The 27,280-nt window shown below is 43.6% G+C and overlaps 1 protein-coding gene and 1 long non-coding RNA gene across 3 annotated transcripts in view; one reads left to right on the top strand and one right to left on the bottom strand.

The window, feature by feature from the left end:
* Usp18 (ubiquitin specific peptidase 18) overlaps positions 1–9,697 on the top strand; it is a 22,854-nt gene extending 13,157 nt beyond the window's left edge. The window contains exons 6-11 of the mRNA XM_021190932.1: positions 196–342; positions 919–1,011; positions 1,472–1,639; positions 7,367–7,498; positions 7,926–7,975; positions 9,252–9,697. Coding sequence (XP_021046591.1) covers positions 196–342; positions 919–1,011; positions 1,472–1,639; positions 7,367–7,498; positions 7,926–7,975; positions 9,252–9,297 — 636 coding nt within the window. The 3' untranslated portion in view covers positions 9,298–9,697. The remainder of the gene's footprint in view (positions 1–195; positions 343–918; positions 1,012–1,471; positions 1,640–7,366; positions 7,499–7,925; positions 7,976–9,251) is intronic.
* LOC115063398 lies at positions 5,304–11,586 on the bottom strand. Of its 2 annotated transcripts, none has more exons than XR_003843265.1 (4): positions 11,441–11,586; positions 7,869–7,951; positions 7,196–7,251; positions 5,304–5,396 (listed from the first exon to the last, which is right to left on the bottom strand). It is a non-coding gene; the product is annotated as an uncharacterized LOC115063398 (long non-coding RNA). The 2 variants fall into 2 exon arrangements; XR_003843266.1 differs by having other exon boundaries at positions 7,175–7,251.
* Positions 11,587–27,280: the final 15,694 nt, after the last annotated feature.

Genomic DNA, 27,280 nt, shown 5'->3' on the forward strand with positions numbered 1-27,280 from the left:
GGGGTGGGAGTGGGGGTGGGGGTGGGGATGCGTGGGTGATGGGGTGGTGGTGGGGCGTGGGGAAGAGCAAAAGTTTGTGTGGGCCGTTTCTAGAGCTTCTAACAGACAAACAAACAAACAAACGAACAAACCACCCACATACCCTGACCTAAAGTGACTTCCGGGTCATCGTCCCTCCTTGCTCTCTACTTGCAGGCAGAGCGGCTGCAGGGTCTGTTCACCATCTGGACGCAGGAGTCCCTGTTTTGCGTGGGCTGTACAGCAGAGAACAGCAGGAGAAGCAAACTGCTCTCTCTCTCTCTTCCTCTTTTTGACACGGACGCAAAGCCTCTGAAAACCCTGGTGAGAGACTCCTCGTTGGTGACTTTGTGAATCCCGGGGTGGCCGGTTTCCCCGGCTTCTATCACCTACCCTTGGATTTTGTAAATGTAACTTGTGGGCCAGCAAGATGGTCCAGCAGGTACTTGTTGTCAAGCATTGTGACCTGAGTTTGATCCCTGGATCCTACATGGTGGAAGAAGGGAACTAGAGAACCAGTTCATGTTTTCTCTTTCTATGCCTTGGCATGTGTACATGCCTCTTTACTATAATCAATTTTAAAAAATGTAATGCAATTTTTACAAAGTGGCCCGTGTTTCACTTGTATACCCTGGGCCAATCTCTCCTTTGACTTGGGCGAGGGTACTTTTTTCTGTCCCCTTCTGCTTTCCTCACGTTCTTCCTCTGGCAAGCCCCTTCCAGTTTTGTTCCTTCGTCTCGTGGGTAGTTTCTGAAATTCTGCCCCATGCATCACATGTGCCCACTTACAGGGAATGGAGACCAAAGGGTAGCTTGGGCTTCCACTAGCAGGGGAAAAGGGCTGTCTCTGAGATGGGAAACATGATTGCTACTTTTTGCTTGCTCTCCTGGGTGGGACAGGAGGATGCCTTGAGATGTTTCTTCCAGCCCAAAGAGTTAGCAAGCTCCGACAAGTGCTGCGAGAGCTGTGGGGAGAAGATGCCTTGGAAACAGGTACTGCTTACATCCAGACACGTGGGGTTCTGGGGTTGCCCTGTGGGCTTTCCTGACAAGTCTTTGCAGACCCATTGAGGCATCTCATACTGGCTGACATAGGGAATCTTGGGTACCTGGGGTCCTCGGGCTTCTCATTTGCACAACTTCAGACTTAGCATCTCAGACCTTGTCACTGAGAGGGACAGGAAGAACTTTTTAGGGACAAGAGGAGAGGGTTAGAGAACAGTAGGTAGGGCTTTCCCCCTTAGGGTGAGATGCATAGAGTACGTCTCACAGTTCCTGTACCTGAGCAGAGACCTTCTGTGGAGACGTGTGGTGGGTGACACTCAGTCACACGAGGTGCTCTGCCACTCCCGTGTGGGAAAGAGCACATTGCCAGCCTCTGCTGACACTGCTCTGACGCTGCCCGTCTCCAGTGCCCAAAGACTTCATCTTTATTCTGATTTTGCCTTTTCAGGTTCTAAAGCTGACTCATTTGCCCCAAACCTTGACCATTCACCTCATGAGATTCTCTGCCAGGAACTGGAGGACGGAAAAGATCTGCCACTCAGTTTATTTCCCTCAGAGCTTGGATTTCAGTCAGGTTCTGCCAACCGAGGAAGACCTCGGTGATACCAAGGAACAGGTGAGGCTTGCCTTTCCACCCCTTATTCACCCCAGCAGAGTCTGGTCTTCTGACGTAACCATCCGTCCCTCTCAGCTGCTGCACACACTCACCCATGAGTGCCATAGTTGAAAGTACCAAGCCCATGCCAGAGGCTTGCTCTGTAACTCAGCAGACTGTGAGGTGACATGCACCAGCATCGTGTGGGCCAAACACTTCCTGGGTGAAGCTCTCATCCAGGGACCCAGACCCCTTGTTTGCCATATTTAGTGAACATATTTATATACAACAGTAGAGAACCAACTGCAGCATGGTATGATTCACATGGGAGCATCCTTCTCTGTTTTTCTTCTTTTTTTAAAGATTAAAAAAAAAAAATCAAACTGCATTTACTTATTTGTTAATGTGTGTGTGGCATGAGTGGAGTCAGAGGACAACCTGTGGGAGGAGGTTAGTTCTCTCCTTCTACCATCCAGGTCCTGAGGTTTGAACCCACATCGTCCGTCTTGGTGGCAATCATCTTTACTTGCTGACCTGTCGCCAGCCCAAGACAGGCTTTCTTTCTTATGCAATATTTAACGATCAAACCTCTATGGTTCTGCCGCAGTGGTGGGCCATCTCCCTACTGTGGGTTGGAAGTGGGAAATGATACATTTGCAAGCGATGGAGCTCACTTACATGGCTCCCTGCCTGGCTGTTTCATTTGCTAGACCAGTCTGTTTGCCTGTTCGTGCTCTGGAACCACAGTATGAAAATACGAAGCCCATCTTTTCCTGTTAGGTGTCTGTCCATGTTTCGCAGTATCCACCTTTGCTCTCCTCACTTTCCTGCTCAGCCTGGCTGTGCAGTGCATTTATGTTTCTTTCTATTTAAAAAGGATTTCACTATGGAAAATTTCAGATCAATTCAAAAGAGTGGGGACTAACCAGCAGCCCTCATCTGTCACCCAGCAGTTGACTAATCACACACTCACAGCCGGGTCTTGACCTCCATCCCCAGCCTCTTCTTTTGCTCAACCATTCTGGTTGATGGTGTCAAGTCAACCTGACACAAGCTAGAGCTACCTGGGAAGAGCTGACATCAGCAGAGGAACTGACTACATCCATTTGTAAGCCCGTTGGGGCATTTTCTTGATTGATGATTGACGAGGAAGGGCCCAAGCCTACTGTGGGCAGTGCCACCTCTTGGTGGGTCATCCTGGGCTGTATAAGAAAGTAAACTGAGCAAGCCATGGGGAGCATCCTCCTCTTTTTATTGAAGTCTACTGGGATGAAGTTAGATCATTATAATCTGCAATTGGCTGCTTCACCATAGTTCCCAACTTGTTTTTGTAACTTGATCATCATATCCAGATATTACCTTTCTTGAAACAAATTTTGGCAACAAAAGTTGCTATACACTACACACACACACACACACACACACACACACACACACACACAAACATACACACACACAGATACCCCCAACCCCACCACACACATATACACCATACCCCCCCACAGACACTCCCACCCTCACCACACACACACACACACACACACACCACATACCACACACACAACACACACACACCCCCTTCCACCCCTCCACACAAACACACAGAGACACCATACACACACACACACCACACATCACACACAGACACTCCCTACAATCCCCACCCACACCACACACACAGACCACACCACACACACATATACACACATATCACACACACCATTACACACCACACCACACTACACACACCAGACTTCTCATGCTTCTTGGAGGCTAACTTTAAAGATTTGTTTTATTATTACTTTTTAAAGATTCATTTATTTTATTTTATTTTATTTTATTTTATTTTATGTGTGTGAGTAATTTGCTTGTGTGTATGTATGTATGTGCATCATGTACATGCCTGGTACCCATGGAGGTCAGAGGAGGGCATAAGATTCCCTGGATTTAGATGGCTGTGAGCTACCATATAGGTTCTGGGAACCAAACCTCTAGAAGAGCAGCCTATACTTTTAAGCATGGAGTCATCTCTGTAGCCCCTATCTATATTAGTGTGTGTGTGTGTGTGTGTGTATGTGTTATGTGTGTATGTATGTGGTGTGTATGTATGTATGTATGTATGTATGTATGTATGTATGTATGTGTGTGTGTGTGGTGTATGTATATACATGTGTATGTATGTGTGTGTGCTCACAACCTGAATGTGTATGTGTGCACTACATTTGTGCAGGTGCTCATGGAGACAAGGAGGATGTCAGATCCCCTAGAGCTGGAGTAAGGATGGTTGTAAGCTGTTTGATGCGGGTCATCTGCTAAAGCAGCAACTGCTTTTGCTCTCAGTCCCAGATGCTAACTTCCAAATGGGATTGAAGGAGAGAGCAACCAGGAGGCCCTACAGGTTGCCATGAGCAATAGTAATGGAATATATCATCCTCAAAAGATGGCTACAATTTCTCCCTTTTGCACCATGTCCTATTACAATGTATATTTACAATTACAAAGACATACAATGTATAATTAAAATGACAAAGATATACAATGTATAGTTACAGTTACATGGTAGATAGCTCCATCTAAGGAACTTCTAGTAAGTTCTGTCTTCTCAGGAGATGGAAGATGAGGTTCCAACCTACTATAACCTGATCCTTAAGGAAAACTGGAAAAAATGAGATTAACAACAACAACAACAAAAAGAATAAAATCACTGTCTTAGGGTTTCCATTGTTGTGAAGAGACACCATGATCAAGGCAACTCTTAAAAGGACAACATTTAATTGGNACTGGCTTACAGGGTTAGAGGTTCAGTCCATTATCATCAAGGTGGGGCATGGCAGCATCCAGGCAGATGTGGGGCTGGAGGAGCTGAAAGTTCTATGCTTTGATCCAAAGGCAGACAGGAGAAAATTGGCTTTCGGGAACCTAGGAGGAAGGTCTCTCAAAGCCCACTCCCACAGTAACACACTTCCTCCAACCAGACTACACCTCCTAATAGTGCCACTTCCTGGGCCAAGCATATTTAAACCACCATACTCACTAATTAGTAATAAATAAATGTGTAACTATTTGTTTTTAAAAAGGAATGTACATGAAAATGACTAGCTTATAATATATTGTTCTGAAAGTTAGCATCTGGGACTGAGAGCAAAAGCAGTTGCTGCTCTAGCAGATGACCCGCATCAGACAGCTTACAACCATCCTTACTCCAGCTCTAGGGGATCTGACATTTGGAGGCTCCTCATCTGCCTCTCTGTGGTGCTTTTGCTCGGCTGTCTGGTGCCTCCAATGTCTCCCAAGTGGCTGAGGTGCTAGCGACTTACAGGAGAGGTAGGCTGTGGGTTCACGTTTTCTTCTTGGTACCTGGAGGTGAACTGTGGTGGCCTACACTGCATGCTGGCTGCAGAGATATGGGACCTGGGCTCCAGGCCCCAAGCCTTAGGCAGAGGAAACATGGAAAGTGTTTTGATTAATGTGGTGAGCTGGCTCAATACTCTTCCTCTATCCCAACAACTTGTCTCTTACTTTGATTTCCTATGGTTTTGAGAGGGTGGAATGATTTACTGTCAGCTCTAATGGATGCTAGGATCTGTGACAGTGACACTGCTTTCCTGGTGTCGGTCAATTGTATGGTTACTTTTCTATTTCTGCCATAAAAACATCACAACCATGGAAACTTATAGGAGAAAGGATTTATTTTGGGCTTATGGTTCCAGAGACGTAGAGTCCATTGTGGAAAAATGGAGGTGGTAGGTTCACGTAGGCAGTGGCTGAGAGCTTGCATCTGGAACAGCAAACAGGAAACAGAGTGCTTTTAAATCTCAAAGCCCACCCCCAGGGACATATTTCTCAAGCAAGGCCATACCCATAATTCTCCCCAAACAGCTACCGGTGGGAACCAAGTATTTAATTCTCAAGACTTGGTGGAGAATATCTCATTCAAATAACCACATGCCACTCCTGGGGCCCCATAGGTTTGCTGTCATATGATAAAGCAAAATGCATTAGTCCAACATCAAAGGCCCCACGGTCTTTCTCAGTCTCAACACTGTTTATAAGTCCAGAGTACAAGTCTCTTCTGAGACTCATGGTAGTCTCACTTGGCCTCAGGAGCTCTTAAACTGTGGAAGATCCCACAATTCCTTTGCTCGAATCCTTCGTGACTCTAAACCCAGCATGACACTGCTAAGTTTGGCCACCAACTCAGAATGAACCCAGGACCCTTCAAGTTGTATTTCCAGTTGCGTTTTTGTTTCTTTCTAGAAAATTCCTTAGGTCTTTTCCTTTCACAGGTTACACACTTAGCTGCCCTGATGGTACTTATTCCCCTGCAGATTTGGCCCCTCCCTAATGGTGCTAATATTAATTACAGACTCTCTTGCAGCACATGCCATGGTTGTAACATTAAGCGTGCCAGTGTCTTCTTTCCCATTTGTAATTTTGTTTTTCTTCCTGCTCTGTTTTCTCTTTTGTCATGGTAGACCTGCATAAGAGTGATCCCTAATAACTATGTGACAGAATCAATTAGGCTGTTTTGAAATCTCCTCTGCCAGAGAAATTAATCCATAGCTTTATAAATTCAGCCTCAGATACGTTTTTAGGGTGTGGGCAGAAATCAGCCCCATTGTTTGCCAAAATAGCACACTAAAGGTCTACTAAAGCCTAGTTGCTAAAATTCTTCCTCTCTGAAAATTTGTAAGCTGGGACCCTTGCATAGTTCTTAGCAGCACTGACTTCCAAACTCCAAGTAGGTTGGCCCATTAAGCCCTGCTTATGGTATTCAGCCACTTTTCTAGTTTAAAGTTTCAGAGCCTTCCACATTCCTCCAAAAAAAAAAATCCTACTATGGTCAGGACTGTCACAGTAATAATCTATTCCTGTTATCAATTTCTAAACTAGTTGGTTTTCTATTGCTATGATAAAATACCATGACCAAGGCAACTTATAGATTTAAAAAAAAAGAGTTTATTTTGGGCATATGGTTTCAGTGGGTTAGAATCCATGAGGGTGGAGCGGAGGTAGCTGGTGGCCAGTGGCTAGAAAAGCAACCGGGAGCTCATATCTTGATCCAAGAACAAGAAAACACACTAGACATGCTGAGAGTTTTGAAACCTCAAAGCCCAGTGACATTCTTCCTCCAGCCAAGCCAGATAGACCTTCTAATCCTCCCAAACAGCCATAACAGGGGACCAAGTCTTCGAATGCCCAGGACTTATGCTAACATCTCATTCAAGCCACTACATCTGTCTACCCAGGTTTTCTCCCATGACATCTGCCCCTGATGGAGCCTTTTCTTCTCATCATTTTGTGCACATTTATTTTGTGTCCACTCCACCTCACCCCTGAATGTCATCTTATTAATTCTCATGGTCTTCATCAATCACCTCAGACATACAGAGTCCCCTGCTCCCATCCCCCCCCCCCGAGCTTAGAAATCCCAGGGATCAAATTCACTGTCTTCATTTCCAAATACCGCTGCTCTGTATTTGACTTCATAGTTATCAACATATTCTCAATTTCCCAACCAGAAATTTGGGGTTTAGCTATCTGCCTCCTACCCACCTTTGCAATCCAGTTACTTACAAAGCACTTGCGGCTGGCTAGACCTCATTCTGCCCATCGAGGAACCAGTGCCTGACCTAGAGTAAGCCAAGAACAAAGAGTGAACACCAGAGGGGATGGGTCTCCCTGTTCGGGACTGTCCGTGAGAGGAGGCATGGTGGTTGAACCATCTCTGTGTTTGTCTCCCTCCAGTCTGAAATACACTATGAGCTCTTTGCCGTGATTGCTCACGTTGGGATGGCCGACTTTGGTCACTACTGTGCCTACATCCGGAATCCCGTGGATGGAAAATGGTTCTGCTTCAATGACTCACACGTTTGTTGGGTGAGAAATGTCACCCGCATTGTCACCTGCATTGCTACCTGTCCTAGATTGGCTACCTCTTGTAAGTCCCGAGCCTGAGGCGACCTGGGTCCTCGCCATGAAGACGGTGGTTCTGCACTCTGAATGGAGGTGCTTCCAATGGGGTGCAGAGTCCTTTTTCCATGCTTGAAAATTGCTTCTGGTCTATCACTGCACATGCTCAGCTTAGTACCCAGGTTTCTGATGCTCCAGGCTCAGTGCCCTGGCACTTCAGACTCGGTGGGAAACTTACCTAAACCCAGAGTTGTAACTCTCTTGGATAGGCATAACCAGGCTTAAAGAGAGGGGTGGATTTACCTAAGGTGAAAGAGGGCACACCACAGTCCCATACCTTCCAGGAACTCTGAGCACACAGTCGGGTGCTGACCTCTTCCTTATGCACTTCCAGGTCACCTGGAAGGATGTCCAGTGTACCTATGGGAACCACAGATACCGCTGGTAAGAGAAGGGCTGGTTTCTTGAAATCTGATGGACTCGCTCCGAATCCTCCACCATGCGAACCCCCAAGGCTTCAGTGTTTCTTACGTTCTGATGCCTCCCCAGACTAACCAGTCAGCTTCATCCGCGACTACCTCCCGACTGCAACTTGCTTCTCTCAGTGCTGAGATTTCAGTGATGCCTATGGGTTTGTAAGGGAGTCCAAATGTGCTGTCTGCCATTTTCTTCCTAGTTGCAAAGCCCCGCTGATGGCCTCTTCCCATTGTGCACAGCCTTTACAGACTGACCTTGGCAGATCTGTGGGGGCTCCTGACATGCTGACTTTGCATCTTGAGCATGCCTCCCCACAACAGTCTTAATTGCTTGCTTATATAACTCTCTTTCACATTTCATATATACTCTTTGAGGGGAAAGGGCCGCTCTTTTCCTTTCCCTTTTCCTTTTTCTTTTTCTTTTTTAATGTCTAGCAGTGGCTTGCATTTAGTAAACCCCAACAAATACCTCTTAAATCCAATCACTACAGAGGAGATGCTAGAAAGAAAAAAATAAAGGGCTGGATGAAGACAGGTCAAAGAGTCTTTGTAAAGCTTTCTTGACTGCTTTTTTTTCTTGTCTGGGAACAATGGCTTATACAAAAGGTGATCAGAGATGGCTCTTAGCTAAGAGGCAGGCTTGTCCACTTGAAAACTAAAGAGGCAGATGCAGTTGTATTTGAAAGCCTCTGCCAACCCTTTTGCCAGCTTTTTCTTATTTCTCTCAAGCATCTCTATTAGATGCCAGATCTTTGTTTCTGATTGCTGCTGATGTCTTCCTGATTTACTGCAGGAACTGGCAGACCCTCTGTAAAGACTGAGGGAGGAAGTCCTCAGCCCCACGTGGCAGCTACGTGACTCCGCCCTCGTAGCGTAGGGGAGGCTGCACACTATAGACGAATGACTGACTTAAATTGGCTCTGTGACTGAATCTGTTTACAAACCACAGCGTTGGATTTTGTTAAATCTCACAGATTTCCCACCATCTTATTTAGATGTCAATTCATAGCTCCCGACTCGAGTCACCATTTTGGCTCTCGGAGGGAATGGCTAGGTGGGGTCATTGACCTGAGTGTCAAGTGCTTGACCTAGGAGCCGGGAGGTTTGCTGGTGCATGTTGCAAGAGCCAGGAGGGTTGCTGATACAATGTTGCAAGAGCCAGCAGGGTTGCTGATACAATGTTGCACTTGGTTTCAGTGCGAATGCCTCCTTTTCTGGGCTGACATGTGCTCTCTGTTTTCTAGGCGGGAAACAGCCTATCTCTTGGTTTACACGAAGACTGGATCCTGACAGATATACTCACACCTCCAGAGAGCGATAGACTCTTCTCTCTTTTCCTGTACCCATGTCTGCTGCATTTCAATGAGAATAATAATTTAAAAACTACAATTAAGCCCTATTTATAAGCAACGATTATTATTGCAATGGCCTGGATGTAGTCTGTCTTCTGAAAGCTTACACACGGAAGGCTTGGTCTTTAGTATGGCAGTGCTTAGGTGACAGAACTTGTAAGAGACAGGGACCAGTGGGAGGTAATCGGTTCATGGGATCTCTCTCCTGAGCACTAATAGTTCTTCTGTTTCTCTACCCCGCTGTGATGCAAATGTGGGGTATACAACATGCCAGGACCTAGCTGGTTGGAGCCTCCAGCCTTAAAAATTCTGAGTCAAATAAATGTTATTGCACACTATCCAGCCTCAGTTATTTTGTTATAGCGATAAGAAATGCATGAATATAATTGTTAAAATATTTTTCGAGACAGGGTTTCTCTGCATAGCCGTGCCTGTCCTGGAACTCACTCTGTAGACCAGGCTGGCCTCGAACTCAGAAATTCACTTGCCTCTGCCTCCCAAGTGCTGGGATTAAAGGCGTGCGCCACCACGCCCGGCTCCTACATAGGTCTTGATCAGTTGGAATGGATAATTTCACCAGTGGGTCTGGCTAGATCACATCCTAAGTGTGACTGTCAGGACAAGACATGACCTATCCAGCTGGGAAACTGAGGGAGTCCAGTCAGACAAGGAAACAGTGCTTGCAGGAGAAATTGGGTTGACAAGGGACAGTGGAGGGAAGTATTTTAGTGTTTTACAGCTAGTGTGACTATACTAGTATGTACTGTGTTGGCTTAGAATTTTCAAAGCCTATTTTAATAAGGGGTTTAATGCTTCCACCTCCAGAGGTAGGGGAGAAAGAAAGGTTAATAGGACATGGGGGATGTGGACCTGTTTAGAAACAGTTCTTTGGGGGGGCAATTCCAGTCTCTGTTTTCAGGATATCAGCAGTCTAATCTAAAACACCAAGCACAAATCAGTAGCAGGAGCTCCATGCAGAAGAAACTGAGGCTCTGCCTAATTGGCCCAAGTCAGCAGGAGTGGCAAGAAGCAGTTCTCTCTATGAAGTCATTGTAAGTGAAGATTAGCCAAGTGTTTGCAAGGTGGACCAGTGCAGGAGCGGCCTCTCACTGTCTGTGGGGTTATATTTATATTCTTTCTACATACCATGCGCCCTCTCAAGTCTCTACTCCAGCAAAACATCTCATGTCCTTTCACAAGAAAGCTTCTAGAAAAACCCATGTTATCTATTCTCAGAAGAAACATCCTCTCATGTATCTGCTTCAGCAATACATCCTCTCATAAGACAGTTTCCAGAAAAACATCATATGACACAACTGAGTCTCCAAAGAAACTAGAAATTTCCACCTCAGTACTGGATACTGGCTAAAAATCAGCTCAACTTATTATTATTATTATTACCATATTACATTACTCTTGTTACTGTTATTATTAATTACTAGTGTCTGTCTGTATGTGCCACAGCAAGCATATGGAAGTTGGTTCTCTCATCCTACTGTGGGATCCAAGGATCGAACTCAGCTGGACAGGCGTGTTGCATTACAAGACATTTTACCCTGTGAACAACTTCATTGACCCTCAGCCTGCCTTCTTTTGAGTTGTTTATTTTTTTTCTTTTATAAGTATGAGTGTTTTGGCTGCATGTTCATCTGTGCACCACATTCATCCATGAAGTACCTGTGAAGGCCACAAGAGGGCATCAGATCCTCTAGAACTGAGGAACTGGAAAACAGCCAGTGTTCCTAAAGGCTGAGCCATCTCTCCAGTCCTGACTTTAGTTTATTACACATTTACTTGGAAAATATATGGTGATCATCTAGTCTCTGTGAGGTCAGTCTTGTTACTTTTGCATAGTCATGACCGAGGTATCTGCGAAAACGATCTAAAGGAGGAAGGATTGATTTTGACTGGCACTTTCAGAGGATGCATGGTTGCTTAGCCCTGTGCTCATTATGGCAGTATAAGTGTAGCGGAAGTAGATTCCTCCCCCCCCCCCCNCCCNCCCCATGGTGGACAGGAAGAGAGAGCAAGAAAGAGGAGGCGTGTGGGAGGATGAAAGAATGGGATTGGGAATCACTTACACCTTCAAAGCCGCATTTCCATTCCACCTCTTCCAGCTAGGCTCCACCTGAAGTTTCACCCTCTTCTCAAAACAGTGCGAGTAGCTGGGAAACTTGTGTTTTAATGAAACACAATCAAAGTGCATAGATATCCAGGGCTGCGCTACAGGAACTGGAAGTGAAAGCCCTCTGCTGTGGGGCGGGGCCCCGGTGAGCCTTCCAGTGGGAGGGGCTTAGAGGGAAGAATGAAGCTTAAAAACATGACTTTCTCATGCTGAGGAAGCAAGTGTTCAGAGGTGGAGACTGGGAGAGAGGTGGAAGGTCTCAAATAGGCTGAGGGGTCTGGATTTAACCAGATGGTTAGTGAACTGCTGAAGGGGTTTAAAGGGGGGAAGGAATGCTTGGCAAATGCTATGGCAAAACTAATTTTCAGGTGAAAAAGATTACAAAAAAAAATTATAGTGGGAACAGGAATTTTGGGTGAAGGATGTGGTGGGGGTGGGGCGGGGAATCCAGAGGAGCCAACAGCAACCTGGGAGGTGAGCAGGGTCGGAGTTAAAACTCATACATTCATATACTTAACGTCTTGTTCAGCGTTTCAGAATTCTATCAGTCTTCTCTAACGGGACTGAACTGATAAGATGAATATGCATTAAAAAGGGATTAATTAGAGTTGCTCACACTACACGGCCTGGATAGGCAGACAATGGCCATCTTTACACGGAGAAGCTGGGGGCCAGTAGCCAGTGCTTAGCCACCTCGGCTCCCCAACAGCTGCTGAAGCAGTCCTCAAGAGCTGCTTGTCTTTACCTCGTGTTGGCCGGTTGAGGAAGCTGAGTTCTGGTGTCAGCAAAGATGGTGGCTGCAGCAACGGCATCAAAAGCGTAGATGCTCTTCCAGGCAAGAGGCTAAGAAAAGCAGGCGAAGAGCAGAAGCTTTCTCCTGCGACCTCCTTATAGCTGGTCTGCTACTGGGAGGCGCTGCCCACCGGAAGAGTGTGTCTTCCCAAATTAATTAACCTAATAAGGAAAAGCTTGTTATGGGCAGATCTAGGAGCTCTTAGCCATGGAGAAAGCTCTCCAGCTTCGAACCAGTCTTTAAATGTAACATATTAGTTTATCTCCTTTTGTTAAAACCCACAGAATAGGTCTTTAAGAAAATCACTACACAAAGAGAAAGCTGGGGAGACGGTCTCTGGCCTATGTGGGCACCTGTGCTCATGTGCATGGACCCACAAGCTGGCACACAAACCTATACATAATTAAAAATAACAAAAACAAATCTCTAGAATGTTTTTATTTGTAGAGATTATATGTGCTGCAATTTTCATTGAAAAAGGGGAAATTTAATGTAAAGATCTTTGATGTACATACCCGTCTCTTTATTTATCATAGTCTTAATTAAAGCTGTTTATTTATCACTCATATATGAAAATAACAAAATGATAGCCAATAATCTAAGACATGGATTTTTAATGTATATCATCTAGAGGTATTTTTATCAACATAAAGCATTTTCAGATGTTATTTGATTTGACTTGAATTTTATCCAGCTTCTGTAATTTCTGTAATAACTTCTTTCTCTCCATCTCAGTTTCTTGAATTAACATTTGAAAACGTCAGGCTCAAACATCCCAGCAGCAAGGAATCTTGTAATTTAGATTTCCATTAATTACCTTTTACACAGGCCAGCCTGAAGTCCGGCTTTCCCCTTTCTTTCAGATTCCCCCAATGCTTGCCTTCTGGCTGTCTTCTCTTTCAAAGGGAGCCCCTCTGTCCAGATGCTGTAATAGACTCTTACACAGAAACGCTCCAGGGTTTGTTGAACACATGAAATACAGCTCCCCCTAGGGGGCACTGAGGTAACATTTTTCAGTTACAGAAATCATGGCAGAGATCCAAATCCTTGCTCTCTTATTTCGACTGGTTCTACAGAATCCAATGGTCCAAGGGCCCCAAACCCTCTTCTGTCACCAAGTAGTTCAAGAGAACTACAGATTTGTCAAAGAGAGCTTTCAAACTGAGAGAGACCGTCATACAGATGACATGGTAGCCCAAATAGCCCAACAAGAGAACTTCCAGAGACAAAGCCTGTTACCAAATGGCAGCAGCCAACAGTGGTTCAGATGAATTCCAAGTTGCTCAAAAAACACTGGCCCATGCTCACTTATAATGCCCCCGCAATAAACAGACACACAGACAGACAGACAGACAGACCGGAAAGCAAAGCCAGGGAGACACTTTCTCCAAGGATCAGACTTTTACAATAATTCGAAGCCAAGTCCAAGTGATCTGAATATTCACCTTTCTGCTTCACCAATGTTAGAAGGAAGTTTGGGATCATGAAGAGGTCACCGCTCCACTTAAGTGTCTGGACAAGGCAAACTTCACTCTTGATCAAGAAGATGTGATCGGAGGACCTTGCACCTCGACTTTATTCCAGCTTAGTGGTTACTGTGTCTTTACCTCATTGATTGGGTCCATCTTATTCAACTGGACAGTTTTTAAAAGAATAGGCACCCAGGAAATGAAGGACGAGCAAAGGGTCTCTCTCCCCGAGGCCATCCGAATCCTGGAATGCCACAGGGGCCGTTGTGTAAACTGGACGGAGAAGATTAAAATGTTTCTTTGTCCCAAACTCAACTTTTATAGTATTTGATAAAAAGGTTCATATTTAATATTTCTTATACTAAATAGCGGTAAAGAACAGCTGCTAGTGGCCAGAGTGAGGATAAGAAAATGTCTTCATGATGAGATGACTCTAGTAGCTCCTGGGCCTTCCATGCTTTTTTCTCTGTTCAGGTCAACTTGCCGTGAGTGGCAGATGCCCCTACATGTACCTTCTGTCCCTTCAAGTTCATCATGCTGTTACTTGATTTGGAGTAGCAGCTTGTGCTCCATCAACCCAAGTTTGGCCATCTTCCATAAACCAATCAAAACTGCCGATTTAACAGACATTTAATAGAAATTAGGAAAAGGGGATTTATTCAGTGTGGATACGTTGAGAAGAGGAACAAAGACATCAGTGATCCCCCAGTCCACATCCAGGGTTCTGTTGTGAAGTTAAGATGCAGGAGACGCCTAGCATTGTGCATATGTGAAGATCTGTAACACGTTCCTACTAAGGATAGCTCAAGGGAACAGCCCATCACAGCACAGAAGTCAAGGTTTCAGGAGTCCGAGCCAGCTGGTAAGATTGTGTCCTCAATCAAGAAGCAGAGAGATGATGGGGGCTGGAGACATGGCTCAGAGGTTAAGAGCACTCACTGGCTGCTCTTCCAGAGGACCTGGGTTCAAGTCCTAGCACCCACATGGTAGTACCAGACCATCTGTCACTCCAGAGAATCCAACACCTTTTTCTGGCTTCTGCAGACGCTGCACACAGGTGATGTGCAGCCATACATACATGCAGGCAAAGTACCTCCGCACATGAAATAATAGTAAGTGAACCTGTAAAACCAGAGAAGGAAGGACCAACGCAAATTGATGCTCAGATCGCTGTTTCCTTAAAAAGTACTTGTTATTCTTGTGTGTGTGGGCTCAGGCGTGGCCATTGAAGGTGCCTTTTGGAGTCGCTCACCTTTATGTGGGTTCTAGGGATTGAACTCAGGTTGTCAGGCTTGCAGGTGAGAATTCTGGGAAGAAAAGGTACATAACCATTAATAGGACAACCATTCCTCCTATTTCTAGCAGGGCTTAAGGTGGACTGGCCTTCACGTGTGGTGGGTCCCTTAGCTAGCAAAACTGAATGTCTTGCCCTGGGCCAGAGAGCCCATTCTCTTGACTAGGAGGTAGTTGTCAAGTTTCAAACCACGGACAATGGCTGAGGTGACTGTTTAATATATCAAAGCAAACCTGGCCTCCAGGTTCTCTCAGCATCCTTCAGTCCCCTCCTGTTACAGGGTGTGGCTGGCATTCTTCTCCCTCGACCCTTGAACTCTCCAGCCCAGGAGGCTGGGCTGCCCTTCCTTATATAACCCAGATATTTCGGTTACCTGCCCTTTTGTAATTTTGTACCTGGCTCCCTTCTCTCAGTTCTCCTTTCTGCTCCCCTTCTCTCATGTGGTCCAGTTCAGTCTAGTCATGACCATTCTGGACTCTCCCAGATGTTCTGCCTCTGGCTATGCTATCCCACATATGCATAATAAACTTTCTCCTCCACCATACCTAAAATGACTCATGTTCTTTTCTTCTTCTTCTTCTTCTTCTTCTTCTTCTTCTTCTTCTTCTTCTTCTTCTTCTTCTTCTTCTTCTTCTTCTTCTTCTTCTTCTTCTTCTTCTTCNTCTTCTTCTTCTTCTTCTTCTTCTTCTTCTTCTTCTTCTTCTTCTTCTTCTTCTTCTTCTCCTCCTCCTCCTCCTCCTCCTCCTCTTCCTCCTCTACTCCTCCTTCCCCTTCCCTTTCTTCCCCTTCCCCTTCTTCCCCTTCCCCTCCTCTTCCTCCTCCTCTTCCTCCTCTTCTTCCTCTTCCTCCTCCTCCTCTTCTTCTTCTCATTCAGTAACAGCTTTTCCTTAAAGGGTCTTCAGTGGCACTGTAACAACATTGACTTCAATAGTATTTTAAAGCTATTTAAAATGCCCAGTGCCTGCCACCATTGACACTGCTTAGCGAGTTAAAGTACTTGCTGCTAAGCCTGACCACAGAGTTCTATCTCTGGTTTGTGTGATATTAGGATTGAGGGAAACAGGGAAACAAAGGCCAGTCTCTATACCAAAGAGAGAAAGAAACTACGAAAGACATCATAGACTAGCAGAAGAGTTCAGAGAGATAGAAAACATAAGGAGCTGAGATATGGGACCTGTCTGCTCTGCTCCCTGCTGAGGGTGGGAAAGCCAAAGGCTCTTTCTTCCTCAAGGCTCAGGTAACTGAGGAGGCTGTTATCCTGCAGCAGAGGGACAGGGTGCCCCAAACTCCACAGCCCCTTTGCTGCCATGCAGTTTTGCATCTGCGTAGTCGAAGGCTCTAAGGTTCAGGTCCGGTGGGTTCTCCTTGCAGCTCTCCCCTCCCGCAGGGGGTTAAATGCCCAGCATGGTTAGAGCCTTAGATGGGTCCTCCCATAGCTGATCTCAGCGCCGCTGCACCTGTTCCAGCATACCACAGCACACGCAGGAAAACATCTCGGCTCGGATGTTAGCCGCCCCACAGCTAAAATCAGTCTCTGAAGAGGGACTTAACCTCTAAGGTTGCTAGAAGGGAAGCCCCGAAAGCGATTATAACGCTGTTCCGTGACTAGCCGTAGATTGTTCTCGGCTCAGCGCCTACTGGAGCAGAGCGAGATAGAAGAGTCTCCAACCTCAAGTGACCATCCTTATACCCGCCAGGATCTAATATTAGAGAAGGCAGAAAGAAATGTCTTGTGTGTCCATGTGCCTGTGTGTGTTCAGATTACTCTGGCTTTGTTTTCCTTTCATCAGACTCTTATATGCAACTTTTATTTTAAATACCAGTATATACATCTAATTTCTGTCTTATGTTTATTTAGTTGAATGCGTGTATTTTTTCATCGTGCTTTTATTTATTTATTTATTTGTTTATTTTTTTGAGATAGGGTCTTACCATGTAACTCTGGCTGGCTCGGATTGTGATATGTTGATCAGGCTGGCCTCAAATTCACAGAGACCCACTGCCTCCGGAGTGATGGGATTGAAGACATGCTGCATCACACCATTATGAAGACATGCTGCATCACACCATTATGACTATCATCAGATGAAATCTCAAAGTAGTATTAATGTGTAATTTCCTGATGGCTAAGAAGGTTGAACAGTAAATAGTTTTTGGCCATGTGTATTTCCTTTTCTTTTTCTCTTTCTTTCTTTCTTTCTTTCTTTCTTTCTTTCTTTCTTTCTTTCTTTCTTTCTTTCTTTCTTTCTTTCTTTCTTTTCTGGAAACTCTCCTTAGTTCCATGCCCCAATTTTTAATTGCATTAGCTGTCTTCTTGTTGTTTATTTATTTTTTTTGTTCTTTGTATATTCTTAGGTAATAACCCTCTGTCAGATGCACAGATGGTAAAATTGTTTCCCCCATTCCGTAGGCTGTCCATTCACTTGAATGACAGCGCTCACAGCTATATAGAAACTCTTTAATTTCATGAGTTCCTGTTTGTGAATTGTTGGCCTTAATGTCTGCGTTAGCAGCATCTGGTTCTGAAAGTGCTTTCCTGTGTCTGTAAATGGAAGGGTAGATTCAGGGTATCAGGATTCATGTCGGGATTCTTGATCCATTTGGAGTTGAGGTCCATGCAGGGGGAGACATAGATCTAGTTAAAGTCTTCTGTATATAGTTAAGTTGGACCAGCATTGTTGAATGTGCTGTTTTCTTTCCCCAATACTTATTTTTGATCTTTTTATTTTTTTGTCAAAATTCAGGTGGTTGTAGGAAAATGGAATAATACCTGTGTTCTCAATTTAGTTTTATTGTGGATAAATGTTGGATGTTGTTAAAGGCTCTTTCTGCATCTAATGAGAAAATTATGTGGTCTCTGTCCTTGAGTCCATGTGGTAGATTGCATTTATTGATCTGCACGTATTGCACTACCCTGCACCCCTGGGATGAAGCCTTCTTGGTCATGGCGATTGCTCTTTTTGATGAGTTCTGGGATTTGGCATACAAGGATTAGGTTGAAAATTTTTATGTCAATGTTTACCAAGGAGATTGGCCTGTGGTTTTGTTGTTATTGTATCTTTATCTGCTTTTGGCATCAGAGTAACATTATTTTCATAAAAATGATTTGTAAATATTCTTCCCTTTTCTATTTTATGAAATAATTTGAGGAGTATTGGTGTTAGTTCTTCTTTGAAAGAATTCTGTGCCGAATCCATCTGGCCCTGGACTGGCACTAGTTGGAAGATTTTTAATTACTGCTTATACCTCAGTGGTTTTTAATGCGTGTTTTTAAATTATCTTCTCCATTTTGGCTTAAGTATTGTATGTTATTTGTGTCTATAAGTTTCCTTTCCTTTAGATATTTTCCAGCTCAGGGAATATAAAATTTGCAAATATGTCCTTATGATTCTCTGAATAACCCCCAGTGTTTGTTGTAATATCTCCATTTTCATTTCCAAATTTCATTAATTCAGATCCTCTTTTTTTGTTGGTTAATTTAGCTATGGATTTGTCAATTCTATTACTCTTTTAAAAGAGCCAACTCTTTGTCTCATTGTTGCTTTATTTTTTTCTTATTTCTAGTTTATTAATTTCAGCCCTGATTTTGATTATATCTTCCCACCTACTGTTTTGGGGTATTGTTTGTCAGACATATCATCAAGTTATTAATTTGAGGTCCAACCAACCCAGTTAAAAATTGAGGCATGGGACTAAGCAGAGAGTTCTCAGAGAAAGAAATATACATGTTCAAGAAATATTTAATGTTCAGCTTTCTTAGCCATCAGGAAACTGCACATTAAAACTACTTTGAGATTTCATCTTATGATAGTCATAATGGCTAAGACAAAAAAAGGGGCATGGTGGGATATGACTAAAAATTTAATTAATTAATTTTGATGTAGGCACTTGGCTCTGTAAATGTTCCTCTCAGGACAGCCTTCATTTTGCCTCATAGATTTTGGTACAGCATATTTTTATTTTCATTCAACTCTAGAAATGTTAAATTTCCTTTTTGTTTTCTTTCTTGACCCAATTGTCATTTGGTTATATGTTGTTTGGTCTCTATGGGCTTTGGTACTTTCTGTGGTAATAAGAGGACATATGGGATGTGGCTTGTAGTCCAGTTGACATTAGATAGAGGCTTACAGCCTAAAGGTAGTACCCTCTGGAGGCACTGACTGCCTACATCTCCTTAGTTGGGCTAACTGGAGTCAGTATGGCTTGCTTTCCATGATGACCAGCATTTAAGGCCATAATGGTATTAGGGGCTGGGGGGCTAGGAGGGGCAAGCCAGACTTGTCCCCGTTGGAAGTCTGTAGACCTCAGCTGTTTGTGCTTACTTAAACCAAGAAGAAAACCTCTCAAAAGAGTACCCCATCTTTAGGGGCAGATCATCCCACTTACACAGCACGATGTCATCAGATTAAAAAAATTCCGAATAGATCAGATTGCAGGGTCTATCTATCTATCTATCTATCTATCTATCTATTATCTATCTATCTATCTATCTATCTATCTATCTATCTATCTATCATCTATCTATCCATATATTTATCTATCATCTATCTATCCATATATTTATCTATCATCTATCTATCCATATATTTATCTATCATCTATCTATCCATATATTTATCTATCATCTATCTANCCATATATTTATCTATCATCTATCTACCCATATATTTATCTATCATCTATCTATATATCTATCATGTATGAATATATGTATGTATCTAGCTATCATATATGTATCTGTCTATGTATTCATCCATCCATTCATCCATCCATCCCTCTGTCTGTCTGTCTGTCTGTCTGTCTATCTATCTAGGTAATCAGATTTTTAGGTTGTGAAGTCTGTCTGTTTGGGTCTGTATTTTAAAGGAGTGAAGGCTTAGGGTTAATGAAGGAATGACTTAAGATCAATGAGTGAATGAATGGGTTAGGGTCAGTGACTGAATGGCTTAGGGTTTCTGTAGAAATTATGAGTTAACTAATTATCCAATTAGGGTTTTATTTTACCAAACTATGGAAATTCTCACTTTATAAAGAATTTCATCCAGTTATTTTTATAGAAGAAAAATATATAATATATAACTTTTGCCCTTTGTAAAATTATTGAAGTACTTGTGAGTTAAGAACTGAAGACAACTCAACCCTTCTAAAAATCATTTCTTTTATTGTTGAGATTATAACCTAATTATATCATTTCCTCCTTATTCCCTTTCAAATTCATGGCCTTTTTTGTTCATTCATTATTGTTGCACACATATATGTCTAGAAAAATGATCTACAGAAGAGTAGGTAGCCAGTTACATCTTTAGAAAAAAGTGAGAACATATATTTCCTTCATTTCTTTTTGAAAAACAGATCTACTGAAACATTTCCACCCACAGAGGATCTACAGCCCCATACCCTCTGATGAATCCATGTTGTTATTCAATGGCTCCTACTAGGGGAGTGTTTAGAAGTTGCCATTTTGGAAACCACACATATCAAGGTGACAGCACCAAGGCAAAAGCTGAAGCGAAAATATTCATTCATAAATCCATAGTTACAGCCTGCTCAGTCTGTGTAATGTTGCTTGTACGTATGACGATTCAGGGCTGACCGTTTGGGATTGGCTAACCAGTTGGTGTGTTCTTCCCTGGGGCAGACTGTTTCTCCCGCTCTCTGCATGTCTTAGTTGCCCATAGTTCTCTGTGCATGGTGAAGCCCCTCCCCACATCTATGCTAGCTTGTGTACCGTTGTGGTACACGTTCAGCACATGTTAAGACTGCCATCTTGATGAGATTTTAGGCTGTCATGGGTGTAGCTTCTAACATCTCATAGCAAAGCTCCCATTTTTCAGGCTCTTACAGTCTTCCTGCCCTCATTGTGCACTTTCCCCTGAGACTTCACTGCAGAGGTGGTTTTTTTTGGTAGATGTATCCTTTGGGACTGGGCTACACAACTCTGCATTTTGATTGGTTGTGGTTTTCTCTAATGGTCTCAGTCTGTTGCACAAAGAAGTTTCTCTGATGAAGGGGAGGACTAACTTATCTGTGGCTATAAGGACAAATATTTAGGATGTAGTTTAGGAATTATGATGGTTCAGAAAAATGGCAGTGGTAGGTTCCCCTCCAAGATCCATGATTTTACTAGCCCTGGGTAGTTGGGTAAGTTTTCATTACCAGGTATGATTTTTCCCCTTGTTGAATGGCTCAACCTTTTAAAATTTAAAATGTAAGCAATAGATGCCCAGAATCCATTTAAAAATCATCTTTTCTACTCTTTCTTTCTTTATTAGCCACTTTTATTGAAGGAGGAAAGTTGGGGAGGGGGGGCTGAGAAAGGCGGCTGTTCGGGTGTGTGGCTTTTGGACATGAGTGGCTGAGGAAGAACGTGTGTTTCCCATAGAGTATTTGTCTGTTGGAGACCTGGGATGCTCACAAGGCCATCTGTACCCATGAATAGCTGCCTACCATTCCGACATTTTCAAATTTAAATATGTCATTTTGATGATTCACTTGACTTCTTCTATACTTAGAGAGTTAGATTTGCCTTCACCACAGATTTAGACGTCTGATAAGAGTATGAGAGAAATTGGTACTCTCTTCCAAGATTTAAAAGTATGTAGACTGGAAAGTTCGCATTGAAACTAGATTTAGGGTTTTTTTGCCTTTCCTTGTCTCCACAGAGTTACCGTTCCTCTCCTCCGTTAGAGCTTAGCTTGTGTGCTTAATGCTTTCAAAGCTGGTCCTCACCACTCTCATCACAGAGACTTTGATGCAGGTAACAGAAGGGAGAAAAAGAAGCTTAATCTGCTAGCTGTGATGGTGCACTCATTTAGTCCCAGCACTTGTGAGTGGCAGAGGTAGGAGGATCTCTGTGAGTTCAAAGCCAGCCTGGTCCACATAGAAAGTTCCTGGCCAGCAGGGGTTATATAGTGACTCTCAAAAAAGTTAAGTATTTTATAGCTGTGAGGTTACCACATTCAGAGGTACAAGGTAGTAGAGGTTGCTGGCCCCTAGTTGGTGGAGAAGAGGCATCGTCATCCTCTCTCTTGGATGTTTGTTTCACCTCCTGGTGGTGCTGCAGAAGCCATGAGCAGTGGCTGCTGTGAGGCAGCTCTGCCCAGCTGACTCCGACCTGAGCCTCAGTGAGATTATGAATTACTGTGTGGCATACTTGGAAGAACTGGGAGGCAAACATTCAATCTGTGATTGCCCATGACCTGAGGAACATGGCAGACACTGCCAGATCTGAGAGATGGGCATGATTTCCTTCCCTTCCAGCTCTGCCTTTTGTCCTCAACAGGGTCCAGGAAATGTCAATTTGTTTTTCTTAGTTTGCTGGACACATTTCAGTGTGCAAAAAGAAACTGCCTTTAATTCTGTAGTACATTTGCATGTCAACGAGTAAGGTAGGAGGAAGGGAAGGATTATGGAAGCCTGCCTTTCAAAAGTCGTGACAGTCCGCCTCTTATAAAGGAGCAAAAAATAGTTTGGTGGATTTTGGAAATCGTAAATTGTGTAAAATTTGAAGCCCCACATAACCCTAAAACCACATCCAGTCAAGTTTCACATATTTTAACTAGCTTCATGTACGTAGAAAGTTTTGTTTATTTTAAAATTTATTTTTTTAAATTTGATTATGTGTGCATATATGTGTTTGTATGTAGGTTTGTGTATGTGAATGTGCAGGCAAGAAAGTTACAGACCACCATGTATATAAGGCCAATTAGAGTCCTGTGAGCAAGCACAGGCTCTTCCCTCCAAGAAATTCTCAGCAACGATGCTCAGGGGACAATGTTTATAGCTGCAATGAGCATAATAACATCACTGTTGGGGACCTACAAACACTTGTTTGGCTATGCATTCAGTAAATGTATCTGAACCATAGCTAGGGTCGTGGACGGCCCTGAATGTGCTGCCACAGCAGGCATGGCTGTCCAGGCAGGGTAGGGGCTGAAATCTGTCAGAGCAGACACAGAATGGAATAAGGGAAGATCAGGACAAGATGTCAGCACCTCAGTCACTTCAGCACAGGTAGCAGATCTCCTGGAGCTGGGCTTGTTGGTCAGTGAAACATCTAAATGGGGGTGGGGGGAGGACTTGAACTTAAGTCCCGAGAAGAGCGGCAAAGACTCTTAACTGCTGAGCCACCTCTCCGGCCCTGAAAGTTGCTTTTGAAGTAGGTCTTTGAGCACAGTACCTTTCAGATGTCCTGTCCCTTTAAATCAAACCACAGTTACTTTGAATATGGATTTGCCAGGTGGTATTTATAGCATTAGAGGGTAAGAATGAGTGTTAGTGTGTCTTTGAAATTGGAGTATTCTCTTGGCCTGGATCCACTCACCACTGTGCGGCATAGGATGTGCACCGGGAAAGGGTAGACTTGTTTGTGAAGGATGTTAGTTTTATGCCAACTTGACACAAGCTAGAGCCATTCCGGAAGAAAGAGCCTCAGCGAGAAAACGCCCCACGGGAAAGAGTGGCTCCTGGTACTTGATTTACTTTCTCACTGTAACGAGGTGTGAGTAGCCTAGCACATTTTCTGACATTAGTGTTTTTGGAAACGGTGAAGTGGAAGGGGCAAGATTTCATTCCTTTCTTTCCATCTTTCTCTTTTTCCATCCTTGGATTAGTTTAATCCAATGTGGTAGGGTATTAAAAATAGGAAGATGATGTTATGCAGGGAGTGGGGCAGGTATATAGGGTGCCAGGAAGAATCAAGGGGCAAATGGCTGGTAGTTGTGACCATAGAACATTGCATACGCGTATGAAATTCTTAAAGAATAAAACAAACAAACAAACAAATAAGCCCAGAAAAAGTATCTTAATCAAATGAAGTCTTTTACTTTGTAAATATTGCATGGTCCTCCAATTCAGATCAAGTATGTCTTGTAAAATATTTTTATTATACGTAATTAATTAATTGTGTGTGTGTGTGTGTGTATACTGTGCGAGCACACATGTGTGATTTATGTGGGCATGCACATGTGGTTCCCAAGAATTAAACCGTGGGAATCATATTTTCTGGTCGATAGTAAAAAACGTGGGAAACCTGGAATTCTTTCATGGAAAATGTAACCACTGATTGGAAGATTATACGTGATAAAAGAAGAGAATGCTGCATGCGTGAGCACGTGCGTGCGCACACACGTGGACACACACACACACACACACACACACACACACACGCGCGCGCGCGCGGACACACACACCAAAAAACCAAACCTGTTAGAACGGCCCACATTCAAAATCAGGCACTCCTCTGCTCTGCCTTCAATCATAGTCATTACTAGCAGCCACTGTAACCTGTTGTTTCTTAAGGCCAGTGTGACTCATCATCACTAAGGAGACCGCTGCGAGTGCGCATGCTCCATACCCTCCCCCCTTAGAAAGCCGGTGCTTCCTCAAGCCTGCTTTGTGTCCCTCCCACCCTCGCCCCCATTGTACCCACTCAGGGGTGGCCTTTCTTACCCCTTCCCACCAGTGAATCCTTGTGTGATGTTTGTTGTGTGGTGTGATTTTTGCGGAATTCCTTACCCCGAACCCACACCAAGGAACTCTTCCACAGCAAACCCTTCTAAAAGCCAAAACCTCAAAAAGCCACATATAATGTTGTATGATTAAAGTAATTTTGAATTTTTAAAAAACTTACCACCTATGATCCCTTCTTTAAAAAGTTAATTTTATTGATTATTATTAGTGTGTGCACATCCACGCACATGAGCAGGTGTGCCACAGTGTGTGTGGAGATCTGAGGCCAATTTTCCCCGCGTGAGCCCTCTCCTCCATCTTGGCCTCTGGATATTGAATTTTGCTGGGTTTCTGTGATAAGTGCCTATAATTGTTAGATTGTCTGGGTGATCCTGATTCTTCTTTAAGTTGTATTTCTTAGGAAGAAATAGTTTTAATTAGAGGTAGGAATTAAGTATTTAATTAACATTTCATATGGTAAAGATTCACTAATTAGGTAAGATTAGGTATGCGTTTTCTGCACCTTTACTTTTGGAGCCTATGTCACAGTGGAAGAAAACACACCTAGAAGCCTTAGAAGCATTGGGGTGGCTCTGTGTATTGGGGAACCTGATTGAGAAGGAGAATGTTCTATAAATTAAAATGTTTAGTAATCTAGACCAGAACCCTAGAATCACAAAAGTAAACAGGATAGGGTTTGGGGACAGATAATCTGGGGTTCAGCTTTAGGTTATGTGAGATCTTTGGAGCATGTTTTCCTACTATTTTCAGGTGTCAAGCAAGTCACTATGTAAAGTGGCTTCAGATAACTGAATTGGTGGGTCTCAGACCCGATGACACAAATAGAATCACCCGGAGAGCTTTTAAAACCCACAGCCGAACCTGCCGGTGCCCCTGCAGACCACAAGCATCCATGCTGCTTTTTCTGGATAGCTTGGCGGAGGTGTAATTGGTATTCTGCTAATCTTTCTCCTTTATAGAAAGAATTCGGTGATTTATTGTAGAGACTTGCAGACTTGTGCAGCCATCAACAACAACACACACACACACACACACACACACGAGCTGCAGAGTGTCTCGGTTGCCCCGTTAGCAGTTGCTCCCTCTGTCCACTCACAGCCCCAAGCAGCCACTAAGCAATGTGCAGATTTGCCTTTTCTAGGACCATGCATCAGGATTTCTTTTGAAGCTCTCAGCTTATCTGCGTAGGCAGCTACAGTGGAGGACCACAGCTTTAAACCCACTTCGAGCAATCCTAGTGAATACTAACAACTGTATGCAGTAAGAAGACTGCACACAGTTTTACATTTGTGGCACCAAATGGGTACAAGGATCCCTCATCGGCCTTGCTGAGATCATTAATTTGATAGTGGAGCTCAATAGATCTAGTTCATCTTTATACGTCTTAGTGTCACATTTAAAATCATCTCTATTTTCTTTCAAGTGCCTTCAAAACATCTCAAGAATGTTTCCTGGATGCTGGAGAGATAGCTGGCTCAGCAGTTAAGAACACTTGCCACTCTCCCAGAAGGTCTGAGTTAGGTTCTCAGCACCCATAGGTGGCCTTCAACTGCAATTCTAGCTCCATGGATTCAACACTCTCTCTGGACTCTGTGGGCACCTGCACATATATGGTACATATACATATACACTCTACACACACACACACACACACACACACACACACTCTATACACACATTCATATACATAGACACACACATTCACACACACACTCTCTCTACACACATACTCATACACATACTCACAAACACACACACACACACTCATGTACACATACTCACATACATTCATACACACACTCTACACACATACTCATACACTAGTATACACATACTCATACACATTCACACACACACACACACACACACACACACACACACACACACACACGGTTTTGTACTTTGCTTCTTCCAGGTGTCCAAGTACAGGTACACACTGGGCTGGAAGGCTGAAGTGGAGCCCAGAACAGGTGGGGTCTGCAGGATCTCTGTCCATATGTGAGTTTGAAATGCATTGGTGTGTGTGTGTGTGTGTGTGTGTGTGTGTGTGGCGCTGGAGAGATGGCTGCTCTCCCAGAGGACTTGGGTTCAATTCCTAGCACCCACATGGCAGCTCAACACGGTCTATAACTACAGTTCCAGGGAATCTGACACCTTCACACAGACATACACTCAAGCAAAACACCAATGCACATAAAAAGCAAAAGGAATTATTGGAAAAATTTAAGTCTTAAAAGAAAAAGAGTTGTTTTGGAATTTTGAAGCGAAATGCCTTGAATCTATAGATTGCTTTTGGCGTGATGGCCATTTTTACTATGTTAATCTTACCAATCTATGAGCATGGGTTGTTGGACTTAGGTGTCAGTTTTCAACTGGAAAACAGCCAGAACCACCTTTGGTTCTTTGGCTTCTGTACTATCTACAACAAGGCTGCTAGAATCCTCAGGCACGCAGGAGGGAGCCAATGTCTTAAAACCAATGTTTCCTTCTTACCTGACATGGTTGCTCATATGTGGTCACATGTTCATGCTCTCTTTGTCTTATTCTTCACTAGGTTAGAGGCTGTTCACAGCTTCTGCTCACACTCAAGAGGACATTGTAGAAGAATGGGGAGGCTTGGGTCACAAGAAGCCACTTTGTCCTTCATGTTCACATAGTCCATGTGACAAATGCATTGTTGTGGGGGGACCAAGGAGCTGCTAGCTTCCTTAGGCTTAAAACCCATTCTACGCATGTTCCCTATCCAAGACTGAAAACCCATTCTACGCA

Source organism: Mus pahari, chromosome 2, assembly GCF_900095145.1.
Source record: "Mus pahari chromosome 2, PAHARI_EIJ_v1.1, whole genome shotgun sequence".
Classification (NCBI taxonomy): domain Eukaryota; kingdom Metazoa; phylum Chordata; class Mammalia; order Rodentia; family Muridae; genus Mus; species Mus pahari.